Raw genomic sequence first — 14,011 nt, 5'->3', positions numbered from 1 at the left:
AAAAAGAAATCAGGCATGTTGTCAGTATTTTAGTACTAAACCACTTTTAGCTAATCATGTTAGCTGCTGGTTTATACCACCAGATGTTCTCACTTCTTTATCTCCTTGTTTCTACATATTTACTTATTTATTTTATTTTACACCTGCACTCACGTCCCACGCACTTTCATTCACGTCAGAATATCTCAGTTTAGTAAATGAAGCTGCAGCTGGTGGCAGACAAAGATAAAACACTGTAGAATCAACAACCTCTCATTTGGCATTTTGAAACATTTCCACGTGTACTGTGTGTGGTTTAGTCTCGATTTGGACTGAAATGTAGTCAGGCTTTCACATAAACATAACTGCTGCACTTACTGAAATTTAACGAAGAATAAGAATCAAATGGAGGCCGAGATTACAGGCAGAGAAATAAATGCAGAGGCAGCAGACTGAGGTAAAATCCAAAGCAAAAGGAAAAGGTCATAAAATACAAAACAAGACGCTGGGTGAGGAACATGAACTCACAACTCAAAGGAAGACTCTGAAGGCTAGAAATAAAAGCAACTGGATTTCTTTTTGATTCGTGAAAATATTCAGTTTCTAATCCAAGAGGCCATCCATGTCCACTGTGAAAGATCATCACTGAACAGAGGTGGTGGCTCACGACACCAGCTATCAGCTGCCCGTAACGCAGTCTCGAGATTCTTTGCGAGCCAATTGTGACCGACGTAACTTTAATAGCTCAAAGGATGTTGAAGTATGGCTGTGTTTCAGAAAGTAGCCACACCCCTGGCTCGCGTGAATCTCAGAACCACCTCCAAGGGCACAAAGGTTACATCTTTATCTGTTTAAGAAAAACAAAAACGTAATTTATCTAAGTGTGCACATTGTTTAATAGTTGTATAAATATGCATTTATCTGAATGTGACTCTAAGTACTGCACAAGATTTCCTATATGCCCAGACCTAGTTCACAAACGGTAAATGAAAGATCTTGTCTTTATCTAGGATTTTAAGTACTGAAGAAACCAAAAAGACGTCCAGTTGCCTTCAAATGGTTAAGAATAAACTAAGTTAAGATAATAACTTGAAAATGAGTGTCACATCAAAATTTAAAATCTATTCATAATAAAACTAACAATGAACTAAAAACAACAAAACCCCCCAAAACAAATAATCATCCATGATGGAAAGACAACAACAACAAATGAAAACTAATATAATAAATAAATAATAAAATATAAGCTGCGTTAATTTAACTGAAAATGGAAATGAAAGATCTGCTAAACATCTTTTTTTGTGCCCGTCCTAAAAGAATGGCAAACATGACGAGGCGTGGATGATTCTGAAGCAAGTTCACGACACCAACATGAGGGCCAAGGGTTACCCTGAGAGGGTCTTCTCTGTAAGTAACACTCAAGAATGTTAAGCTTCTTTCATGCTAACACTTTTGCATTAATGCAGAAAATAACATCATCATAATAGTTTGCAGTTTGTGGGCTTATAGAGTGCAGCGGGTTTAGAGCTCTGTGCTGCATAATTTTGCATATTAATGAGTTAAAACAGATGCTCTTTAAACTTCTGTAATCTCTTTATGCCTCAGGCTGTACAGTTCATATTAATAATTTAAATGAAAAATGGTGATTCAAAGATGTTTTATAAACTTTTCTTTGAGTAAAATTATTAAAACAACTTTCTGTTTTACAGATTGTGGTGTTACTGGTCAGCTGTTAGCCTCATAACATGGATACATTGTAATACTAACTGAACTTTAATGGAAAAATACATCATTTTATATGAAGTTGTGTGATTATTCTATGAAACTTTTTTAACAAAGAGATTTGTAAAGCACTCTCAAGAGGAGCACGATTAACAATCGTTAAACAGAACAATTAAATCATACCTCCCAGGTGACCACCATCAAAACAGTGAAGCAGATGGATGAGCTGGTAAACATGGGCGATGGTGCTGCCTGGCACGAGAAATGGAGGATAAAGCTCACCACGCTCTTCCATCAGGTAAGAAAAAACCCTGATTATTCTTTTTTAAAATCAATTTCTTACTTGATACATATTTAAATGAAAAAGAATGAGAATGAAAAGGAGAAAGGATTCAAACTACTTGTGGCTCAGGAGGTTGTCCATTAATTAGAAGGTCTGTTTTGATCCGTGGCTACTCCAGAACCAGGTGTAATGGATAAAGTGCCTGAAATGAATAGAATAAATAACTGAATGTTTCTGTAAATGGTCTCATGTGGTTTGTAGTGTAAAGTGTTCTGAGCAGTCAACAACACTAGAAAAGCAAAACACAATCCATTAACCTTGTTGCTGCAAATGGACAAGAAAATGTGCACAGTAAATTTGTGATGTCAGCGTTACATTTACATACAGCTACTTTAACTTGAAAACAATCAGTGGATTTGAAAAATTTATACAGTCTTTTGATAACACTTTTTGTTGCTTTACTTAGTCCTACGTCTGTGGAAACATAGACTGTGTATTAACCTCCTAAGACCTGCCGTTCACATATGTGGACATCACATTTTTTACATTCATTGGGCCCCAATATGCCCAAATATCAAAGAGAAATTAAAATGCATGCTGTGGAAGAGTTCGGGTCTTAGGAGGTTAAAGATGGATCTAGTCTCCCACTGGTTTGTGTTGTCCTGGTCTGGAGGCTCAAACGTAACATTTTTTGCCATCGTTGCTTTGATCTTTTAAAACTGGGATGACTGAAGGTTGTGTCTGAGAAGCCAAGAGCCACAGAATCAAATGGCAGCATCTTGTTTTCTGTGACGATCAGAACTCCACTGACAGGCTTTGAGTTGGCTTCACTTGTTAAAATGGACCTGGTCTTGATCTGAAGGAATTGTAACTAAAAAGAAGATATATTAAAAATCTCACCAAGGCTCTGTTTATCTTGTCAGATCTTATTGTGTGTTTAGTGACTCTGTGTGTTTGTGTTCTCCCTTTTCGGTCTTTGTTTACACTAAAACTGGAAAGGGATTCTGGGAGATGCTTTTTATTTCTCACAGTTGGTGAAAAGAACCCTGTTTTCAGAAATGTCTGAAGTCTATTGACTTTTTAGCTGAGTGTACTTTACATTTATTACTTTCTCTTTGCACATCTCTTGTGTCTGTCTGTGTGTTTCTTCAGGTTTGGAGTAATTTCCAGACCATTTTCTCTCCCGAGTACCGGCGCACCACCTACATGATGATGGCTGTGTGGTTCTCTATGTCCTTCAGGTAGGATCAGGTGTATTAACTAATGCAGGATTTTCTGTGTTGCATAGTGAAATCTGTTTATTTGTCTAAACTAAAAAGAGCAGATTGCTGTTGATCACAGTGGCTTTGTGTTTGTTTATCAGGAGTCAGTTGGCTGTTGGTGATTTAAATGTAAAGGCCAACATTATCTCCTGGTCTAGCTGGCCACGGCAGGTTCATAATTATAATAGTTGGTGAAAGCAGGAATTTATCAGTGAGTATAAAACAAAAAGGGGCTTGAAGCAGGATCTGCGAATGGATGCGATCACTTTCATGTCATTTAGTGTCAGCAGTGCTGCTGAATCACTCAAATGGCTCTTTTTGTAGCTGAGAATGAAAAAGCAGAACCAAATAGAGATTCACCCTGAACCCATGACCCCTCCCACAGGGTTATGCTGTTTTGTTGGCATGAGCACTACAAATCAATACGAACAAAGTCTTGGGCGATCACGTTTATTCTGTGATCATCATTTCTATCCTGATGGGATCTGTTCCAGGATGACAGCACTGCTTTCTGCAGGGTCCAAAGAGTTATTCATGGTGTCTCTCTCATGGCCATCTTGGTGGTCATCATGTTACTGTTGCTCCACAGTCATCGTTACATCTGAAGAATCATGCATCTGTGATGCCATTGCAGCCTGGCCACTATACCAAAGCACAACTTGCCCTATTTCACAGAAATATTCATGTATTAAATAATCTTTAACACATATCCTAAAAATGTGATTGTCCTCAGGCACCACTTACCACATTGCGGAAGGTGCAATAAAATATTATGCCTTATTTAAAATAATGTGAATCATGTGCTGCAATCTTTATAACGATCCACAAAATAATGAATTGATGTGAATTTATTTTAACGTTCAAAGGCATGTAAGACAATAAATTTTCACCAGTGAACCTTTACTAAGCCTGGTAAACAGGTTCAGTTTGATACAGTAGTTTGCTAAAGCAAAACATAACATTACTTGGATTTATCTAACATGTATTTCAGTTAGTGCCAATATATTATGCATATAACTAATAACGAATATAAATCCATAAAGCCGTAGTGCACTGAAATATTAATTTACTCAGTAACGCTCGTCTTCCAACATCCTTCTAGACGCCAGTCACTAATCAAATTTCCCTGGACGTTATATTCTATTGTTCCTGAGCAAAAGTACACAACATTATGTTTAATTAAAGGCTTAATCGAAGGCTTAATTACCTCGAGCTCTCTCCAACAGAGCGCTGAACAACTTGCAAATTCATATTATGTAGATGGTAAAAAAAGAAATGACACTTATGTATAACCATAAAGCGTCACTGGCTCTTTTTTCCCTTTTCAGGTCTCTTAGAGGTAAATTGATCATTTCTGTGAGAGAATTTTTCTTTGTCTTCCAGCTACTATGGTTTGACGGTGTGGTTCCCCGACATGATCAAATACCTGCAGAAGCAGGAGTACTCCTCGCGCACCAAGGTTTTTGTCAAGGAGAAGGTAGAACACGTCACCTTTAACTTCACCCTGGAAAACCAGGTTCACCGTCAAGGAGAGTACTTTAACGACAAGTGAGTTGTCTTTTACTCCTCATTAGTGTTTGCGTTTTGAATGACAGCGAATCCTTTGGAATTGGGCTTCATGTCAGTCAGATGCCTTTTGGTCCAACGCTTAATGAATGAATTCATTCAGACAGAACTAGCTTGTGGTGGACGGCAACAAATGAGATGCAAATATAAATGAGGCTTCGAAATGTTTTATTCTAAACACTGGTTTGATTGCATGAAAGCCCTGGGGACTTTTTCATGTTCAACTAGCCTGTCTTTGATGTTTCCTTTGACCTTGCCTTTTCAGCCTGAACTCTGCATGTGATTTCAGATGTTACACATTTACAGCATTATGCTAATGCCATATCTGACACTCTTGTGATAAATCACTTGTTTCTCTGTGTCTTTGCATCTTCCTTTGTCTCTGTCTACTCTCCACCTCCGTGCTGCACCTGTTCATTTTCTCCATGCCTCCATTCCTTAATTCCACTGTTCCTCCATGTGTTCGCTTGCAGGTTTATGAACCTGAAAATGAAGTCTATGGTTTTTGAGGATTCCCTCTTTGAGGAGTGTTACTTTGAGGACATCACCTCCACCAACACCTTCTTCAAGAACTGCACCTTCATTGCCACCCTTTTCTACAACACTGGTAGGGAACACACATACAAACACTCGCAGGTGTTTTATAATAGGAAAATATGGTCTTGTATAAGTAAAACCTTTAAATTAGAAGCTTTTATGTGTGTTTCAGCAGGCCCTGAAAAAAATGCAGAATAAATTATATATGGAGATTTATGGTAAAAATGTAATGTTGCTGTTGCTCTGTGCCCCTGTTCTTTCTTTGCTATTTATAGACCTTTCAGAGGTCTCTTTATAAATAACTTCCTTGCAAGTAGTTCTACTGGCTCAGTTTCACTCCTGTGTTTTCTGTTGAAAAGTGACAGTTTGTTGCTACTGTCTAGTAAATACATTGTTACCGGTGAGTTCTGTGCGCTCTGTGCGTTCCCTGAGCAGTTTGGCTCTGTTTGTCAGACTGCTAAATTGCTTCCTTATTCACCTTCACAGAATGACTGGATCTATACTGAACTGAGTATTCTGGAGCTGCAAAATCCCCTTACACACCGGGGGATTGTTATATTAATGTTATTCTTTCCTCACTGAAAAAGACAAATGATACCACATGTGGAAATCTATATCACACAGTTTCAGATTCAGCAGCTGTGTCCACACATGCAAACACCGCCCTGGTCTCGCTTTGTTGGTTATTTGCAGTCTTTACACAAGTCAAGCGATCACTCAGCTGTGCTATCACTGCTGGCCAGGAGTTCCTTGTTATAATGGAAATTAGAAACTTGTTTGCTTATTAAGGATTAAGGTCTCTTTGGGTTTTCTATGCAGAACTTGAGACTTTAGTGCTAGTTGCCATGGTGCACCTTATTTTTACACTGCAGAATGACGAGGAAATAACACATGAAAAATGCAGCTGGGCTGTACCTCATTTTAGTCTTTGAATGTACAGATCTACAGGTTTAAAAAAGGCTCAACTTTGCACACTTTCATTTTCTAAGGTCTGACATATCAGGAAATCTTTTTAGAATAATAATTGTAACATATGGCTGCATGTACCGTATCTGCGTGAGTCAATCTGAATGAAGCTTAGCATAAATATCGTCACATTTTCAGAGATGATTAACATCTTTGTATTTTAAAAAACATCTAATACAATCCCAGTTCTTTTGCACCCAGGTGTTTCATATTCATCTTACATTCTCCATTTGTGTTTGTGTCGCATGTCATGTTCAATGTACGTTGCCTATCATCAAAATTTGGATACGCAACAGAAGTTTGTTTGATTCACCTCTAAATACAGACTGAAGAATTGGAAAAGGCACCACAGGTCTGGTAATAAAAAAAATCATCTAATCCTGAGTAGAAATGTCATGAATGTTTAACTTTCACAGTGTTTGACTGTGCCCATAAAAATTAAGTGGGGTCGACATTAAATGGAGAAAAGTCCATAACAATCAGCTCTCAGTTGTCTTCTTTTAGGTTTATTTGGGCTCAGCGTCATGCTTCAGTATGGCTGCATGTGTCCAGCTCCAGGGTAGCAAAATACCCCCAGAATGTGGATTTGAGCTACTGTAGTTTAATTTTCTCTCTCCTTTTCATTTCCTCACATTCATCCTTCGGTTGCTTCCATTATTCTCCACTTGGCAGTGAATGATAGATGATTTTCCCTTCTGGGAAATATTTTGGAATTGCTGCTCATCCTATAGGTTCATTACTAGAGAGCTTAATTTTGACAGGACCTGCTCATTGTAATCTTGTGTTCTTTATTTCGTAAATTCAGCACCAAAGCAGCTTTTTTATGCTGCTTAGTGAATACAACTTGTGTGAATTTTCTGATCGACAGATTTTCTGTGACCCCTCTGTGGTCCAAAGGTAATATTTGATCTTGCAAATGTTGTCCTCTTAGTATCATTCACTGAGTGTTAATAAAGTGTCTTGCTTTGTCCACCTGACAGCAGTTTACTGACCAGTTCTTTGAACCTCTTACTCTTTCTGTCTCCTCTCCTGCTATCCTGAACATCGCTCCTTATCCCTTCTTTCTCCTCACAGATCTTTTCAAGTACAGGTTGATCAACTGTAAGCTCATCAACAGCACTTTCCTGCACAACAAAGAGGGCTGCCTGCTCAGTGACATAAGCGATGAAAATAATGCCTACATGGTCTACTTTGTCAGTTTCCTGGGTACCTTGGCTGTGTTGCCAGGCAACATCGTCTCTGCGCTGCTCATGGACAAGATCGGACGGTTGAGGATGCTTGGTATGGGCCATGTTACTCAGTGGTGCTTGAATCGGAAGTTAGGCCTGCTTTGATCCAATTCATTTTTAAATATAAATACAGCACACGTTTAAATATAACTCCCTCTGCACTGTAAATCACTTGTTTTAAAGAACTTTTATCAGCTGCTGCCTGAGGGCATGAAAAGACAACTTTCCTGTGGAAGATTACTTCTTTTGCCGTGTGGTGCTAAAAGAGCCAAGAAGCAGCACTGTCCAGATTGTGAAAAAAGAAATCCACAAACCTTATTATGTGTAGTTTTCCTACATTAATCTGCTCATGATAAGATTTCTGGATGCCATCTAGTTCCATTCAAGGGCAACTCATCCAAAAGCAATAAAGATGGAACAATGGAACAATTTTGTTTGGTCTGGAAACATATCCTATTGGTCAGAATGAGAAATTATAGCTATAGATTTAGATAAGAAAAAGAAAAATAGAGGGAGATAAAGAGAGATCGTTTTATTTTATCTGTTTAATAAGTGTTCTGTGCAATAGAGATTTATGTGCAAAGGTGCAAAATGATTTGATCCTTAGTCATTTTCAGCTGAGTTATGCAGGAATCCCATCAGTTCTTCTGACATCATTCTTTTCCCCTCTTTATCCACAGCGGGCTCAAGCGTGATATCTTGCATCAGCTGTTTCTTCCTTTCTTTTGGCAACAGCGAATCAGCTATGATTGCCCTGCTCTGCCTGTTTGGAGGAATTAGCATCGCCTCCTGGAATTCCCTGGACGTGCTGACCGTCGAGCTCTATCCCTCTGACAAGAGGTAGGTAATCCAGGCAAGCCCAGAAATCTCCCTGACACCATAAAGGCTGTGACGTGTTAAGTTATGTCATAACAGATGCCCCTTTATGATTGGTTGGCTTGCAGGGATGGATGACATTGTGGGATTCTGGGTTTTCTTGATTCCAAATAATGGTTTTAAAAGGAGCTTCTCTGGGTTCCACTTTATATTTATAACTTGTAGTATAATATATATATATATTGAAAGTAATATAAAGTAAGAGCACCTGTGTTGTCAGACTCATCAAAGAGGAGCACTACCTTTAGTAGCGTGCCAAACGCTGTTGAGTTTTAGGAGCTCTAGCACCACCCTGTGGTAACTCAAGCAACTGTTTTCTCTGCTGGTTTACTTTAAACATGCTCAGGCACCGAAGTGACTCTGTGCTTCTTATCTTTCTTTTCTCAGAACCACAGCATTTGGCTTCCTCAACGCCCTCTGTAAATTAGCGGCGGTGTTAGGCATAAGCATCTTCACTTCGTTCGTTGGCATAACCAAGGCTGTACCCATCCTGTTTGCCTCAGGTGCACTGGCAGCAGGCAGTTTTCTGGCCCTCAAACTACCTGAGACGCGGGGCCAGGTGCTGCAATAATGCGGCACCAACAACTTTCCAGAGGGCAGAAGAGTTTTTGCCACACTGTGAACGAATAGCTCAAGAGCCCTCCAAATCCTGCACTCTAACCTCTCCCCATCAACAAGAGTAAATTGTAATGCAGGTAAATATTAGTAATTATTTGATTGGTACAACTCCATTCCACAAAGAGCTGTAAAAAAGAAAACTCTAAAGTAAAATCTGCTGCCTGTGCCTCATTGTTACTCTAAATTGGAAAAGATGAAAACACCAGAAACATAGTTAATGACATATTTAGTTATTAGAGTCTGTCTCCCACACTGTAAATACATTCCTCTGGGGTTGGAGGTCAGGGATGGGGACTCTTGATGATGAGCCATGCAAATAGACTCATAGAAATGACCACTAGCCATTGTTGCAGAATTCTCTGTAGTCACCTCCATTCTTCCGAGCAAATCCAACTCACCTTTCCAGTCTTGAGTGCTTTACCATTGTTGGACACTGACTCAAAAATGCAACATTTTCTGCCTTGATTTGAAGCATTTTTGACTTTGCGAGGTAAAACCAAGACACTCTTCTCTTGGCTTCCTCCTTAACAAAGATCTGTCGTCATTCTTTATCTCCTGAGGTCTTGTGTTGGTGTACAGACTAACTGCCATTTTTTTAGATAATAGAACATTCCAGGTTTGCTTTTGTTGCGATAAGGAGCTCCATTGAGCTCCTCTCTCCCTTTATTGCATTGCTATAGTGAAACACCGCTCACCTCCAAGCAGCCATAAGATCATACATACACATTTCCCACTCAAAGGGAAAACTGCATTCTACCATGAAACCCATTTAAATCACAAAGGTGAAGATATTTGTTGAAATGTACATGTAAAGCACAACCACTTGTCAGTGTGAGTGCCCCTAACATTTTCCTGACTTGAAGAAAATGTTTAGAATCTCACACTCAATCATCGTTTCCAGCCACTCTGTATATCCCTTTGTGAGAAATGCCTTTTTAGTACTCTTTCTCCCAGACTTACAGTATGTTTGTCTCTTGTATGCTTTGGAGGGTGTTCTGCATGTCACAACGTATGTATGTAACGTTATGAAAACTGAGAGTACAACATGTAAGCAGCACATGTTGCATCTGCCCATCAATCACTCTGAATTAAGTTGTATTTTGATATTTTTTATCCATAAAAGACAGCACAGTGCTTTTATTCTGATGTAGGGATCCAATACTTCTGAACTGTTCTTAAAGCACATGCCACAGATTTAATCTGGTTATTACACATGAAAAAAAAGAAGAAGATAATAGAAAGTTTTTTAAATGTTACCCCACAAGCTAATGTTTTAGATGCAGCCATAGATTGTGTTAGATGTGTAAGGTGACCTAAATACCTTTATCTGTTTGAGCTGAATGTTTTCATTAATGTGAGTGTGCTTCTTGGTGCAATATTGAACCTCTGTGCAATATTGAATATTTTGTTTTTATTTATTTATTTTGTCTTCTACCATTTCACAAATGCAACTTTGATTTGTGGATGGATGTGGAGTACCTATCTAATATACAGTAGATAACTAACACGGCACGATAACATACAGTACTGGACATGATTAAAGGACAGTTCAAACCAAATCAGATTTGCATGTTTTTTTCACCCAAACTCCACAAACCTCGATTTGAACACATAAATAATTTTCTCTCCATTGTCTCCACCTCCCCACCAAAAGAAGTTTGCAGCGAGCTAACATGGCAGCAGTATTTATATCCTGTCACTCTGTCATTTGCACATCATGAGCTTCTCGTCATGTGTAGATGAAGAGCGATGCTGAGTAATACCACTGGCTGGTGTAGTTCAATAGAAAAACCAAACTAAACAAAAGAAACAGGAAAATATTGCAACATCTCATTTGTAAGCCTGTCGTGGACCACAGTCAGCAGCTTTAACCTGGACACGCCCAGGGTTCCAGCACAGTCCTCTGTAGGTTTGAGAGCCTACAGGTGTGAGGCAGAAACACTAACCACTGAGCCACTGTGCTGCCACCTGAAAATATTGAGTAGCTAGGTCATGATTTCTGTAAAGATGCTATTGTTGATTTTTGGGCACTTGGTGCACGCCAACGCAAGTGTCATCTGATTCTCTTAGATTCAGGAGAGGGAACGATGCTTTCCACAGCTTACACCGAAGCAAGGTGGAACAATAGCACTTTAAGTCAGAGAACAAAAAAAAACTGTCCCTTAATCTGTCTTTTGCTCTTGAAACAAGAAAAAATACAGTTCAACAGTTGGAGAGTAAATATTTGAGCTGTTGTAAAGTACTTCAGGCAAAGTAAAGGACATGTGATCGCACGAGAGTTATTCATCTTAATTGTTCTTATTTTGGGGCTTGTATGTTCTTTAGGCCTGTTACAGGATTTACTGCATTTCAAGGGGATTGTTATGCTGATGAGAGTGTGAATTTTGGACATTGTGTTTAAGTCTGCTGTATGGTTGAAAGGTATCCAGATATAACATGAAATTCATCATAGAGAACTCACTGCCAAGGGCTGACTGTCATAAATTCCACACATACAACAGCACAGAAAATATTGCCACATTCCCCTGATCCGCAAAATGATTATGATGTGTTCACATTTGCAATGTTTAAGAAAAACAATCATCGACATGCCAGATTAACAAGAATACAATCCTTTTCTCCAGACTGCCATTTTCTTAGGATAGCAGCCATACGTAGACTCGAGACAGTCGAAAACAACAGACAAACCATTGCACTAAGTGAACACTGTCATAAAGGCACAGTGGAGAATCCCTCGATTCCTTCTCGACACATCTGGATGCGGCCTTGCTAGAAAGTGAAGTGAAAGACAAGGTTTAGCAAGAGCACAATGACCAAAATCTACCAAATGACAATTTTGTAATTGTGAACATGAGGTGCTCATGCAAACCCCCCCTCCACCAGGACAGTGACCTGCCCTTTATACATTTTCCCGTCTCACTCTGATCCAAATCTGACATCGGACCCCTCATCTATGAGTGTGCCATGAGACCACCTCTCATTAATTATTGCCAAATATTTCCTATGCCCTGAGTTTACATATGATACCATTAATTCTCTGTTATACATATGAAGATATGTAAATAAAAATAACTAATGTAACTAATAAGATAAGCCTTTCAAACCAATGTTGCAGTCAGTCTTTGCCACCCGTCACATGAAACAAGAACATCTGGACTTTTCATCTTTTCACGACTCTTAACAAATCTGACTTTAAGGGTTCAGATGTTCTTGTTGGAAATCTGCAACAAATAACATCTTTAGAAGCCCAAACGGCCAGCGAGCCTGAAAATAAAATTAGCCAGATCCTCCCTTAAGAGCACACTGATACACAAACGCACATTCACAGCATAAATATAAATGCCAAGCGTTAGCAGTTCAATTCTCTGTATATCGTCCTGTATCACCCATGAAATTAAGAGCAAGGATGTCAAGATAATCGTTGTATTTGTTTAGCATGGTACACTGTCAAGACGCTAACATGTCTCGGTGACTCGGTTCACGTCAAGATTGTCTCTTGTAGATACATATCCTAGCTTATGTTACAGGGTTTTTTCTATAATTAACGTGTGGCCTGAGCAACAGTCAATTGTGAGTGCAAAAAGTTATCAAAGCAATAAGTGTTTGGATATTTGTCTTTTATTCTCTCCTTTGAAGTTATTGGGAATCGGAGCACATTAGCTATACACTGGCCTTGTCCACGGAAATGCTGGTTGTTGGCTCAATAATGACACAGAAATAAACAGCTGACATTTGTGTGTACTCTCTGAAGCTACCCTAAGTCTTGACGCCTTTGTCAATAAAATTGCATTGCCATTAATTAAATGTAAGGAAGAATTTATCACCCTTGTCACTGTACTGTGCTGTAGAAACTGTAGTTGATTGTAAGTTTAGAAACTGTGGTATCATAAATATTAAAAAACAAAAAGCTGTAAAAAAAAAGCAGTGTAAATGAACAATACTGTATGTTGTCTTTGATTTTATGTATTTTGTAAATGAGAATGAAACACAAGTAAATACATCAATGTTAAATACCAGTTATAAATCATAATTAGAGTAAATATGGCGGCATCATTTCTGTTTAAAGGTGTGTGAGATTTTTTTTTCTTATATTTTCTCATTGTTGATTTTTGGGTTTACATTTTTCTGTGACCCTTTGGAATCACAATGGATAACAAAGAATCATGATGAATAAACAAATTAAAAGAATTATTTTGGTTTTTATATTACCATTGAGTATAATGGGATATTCACTCGCCCTAGGTACTATTGTTCATCCACTCATTGCCACAAATATCTAATAGACCAATCAGATGGCAGCGACTGAAAGTATGTAGACAAGATGACCTGCTGAATTTCAGGCTGAACATCAGAATGGGGAAGAAAGGTAAGTGACACTTACTTAATACAGCTGTTGGTTGTCAGACAGGCTGTCTGAGTGTCTCAGAAACTGATTGTCTACTGGGATTTTCCCCGTCACAGCCATCTCTAGGATTTACAGACAAAGGTCAAAAGAAGAGAAAAATACCCAGTGAGCAGCAGTTCTTTGGTCAGACAGGAATGGCCGGAATGCTGTGAAGTGATAAGAAGGGCAGAATAACTCAGATTACTACTTGTTAAAAGCAAACTATGCAGAAGAGCATCTCTAAACACACAATACATTGTACCTGGAAGCAGATGCGCTACAGCAGCAGCAGAAGACGACACTGGGTTTCATTCCTGCCAAACCAGCTAAGACCAGGAACCTGAGACTATGTTGAAAAAACAAACAAAAAAAACCCTCAAAAACATTGCTTGGTCTGATGAGCCTCAGTTTCTACTGCAACATTTCGGATGGCATTATGGACTGATGATTTCACCTTATATTTCCTCCAGCGTGTGTCAGAATTTAGAGTAAACAATATAAAAGCATTGATTCACCCTGTTCCATGTGGTAGGACAGGAGATTCAAATCATGGATGAAGAGAGTGACAACTCTGCAGCAACTGTGTGAT

At 38.8% G+C, this 14,011-nt stretch overlaps 1 protein-coding gene across 1 annotated transcript in view; it reads left to right on the top strand.

The window, feature by feature from the left end:
• The window catches only part of sv2a (synaptic vesicle glycoprotein 2A), a 47,645-nt gene extending 34,686 nt beyond the window's left edge, over window positions 1-12,959 (top strand). Inside the window, exons 6-13 of the mRNA XM_005923683.3 lie at window positions 1,297-1,386; window positions 1,892-1,999; window positions 3,137-3,225; window positions 4,630-4,794; window positions 5,286-5,419; window positions 7,390-7,596; window positions 8,225-8,384; window positions 8,808-12,959. Coding sequence (XP_005923745.1) covers window positions 1,297-1,386; window positions 1,892-1,999; window positions 3,137-3,225; window positions 4,630-4,794; window positions 5,286-5,419; window positions 7,390-7,596; window positions 8,225-8,384; window positions 8,808-8,991 — 1,137 coding nt within the window. The 3' untranslated portion in view covers window positions 8,992-12,959. The remainder of the gene's footprint in view (window positions 1-1,296; window positions 1,387-1,891; window positions 2,000-3,136; window positions 3,226-4,629; window positions 4,795-5,285; window positions 5,420-7,389; window positions 7,597-8,224; window positions 8,385-8,807) is intronic.
• Window positions 12,960-14,011: the final 1,052 nt, after the last annotated feature.

Source organism: Haplochromis burtoni, unplaced genomic scaffold (genome assembly GCF_018398535.1).
Source record: "Haplochromis burtoni strain Fernald_Lab_line unplaced genomic scaffold, NCSU_Asbu1 Contig_64, whole genome shotgun sequence".
In the NCBI taxonomy this organism is placed as follows: domain Eukaryota; kingdom Metazoa; phylum Chordata; class Actinopteri; order Cichliformes; family Cichlidae; genus Haplochromis; species Haplochromis burtoni.
The sequence above is the reverse complement of the archived record's forward strand: the minus strand, read 5'-3'. Positions and strand labels throughout refer to the sequence as shown.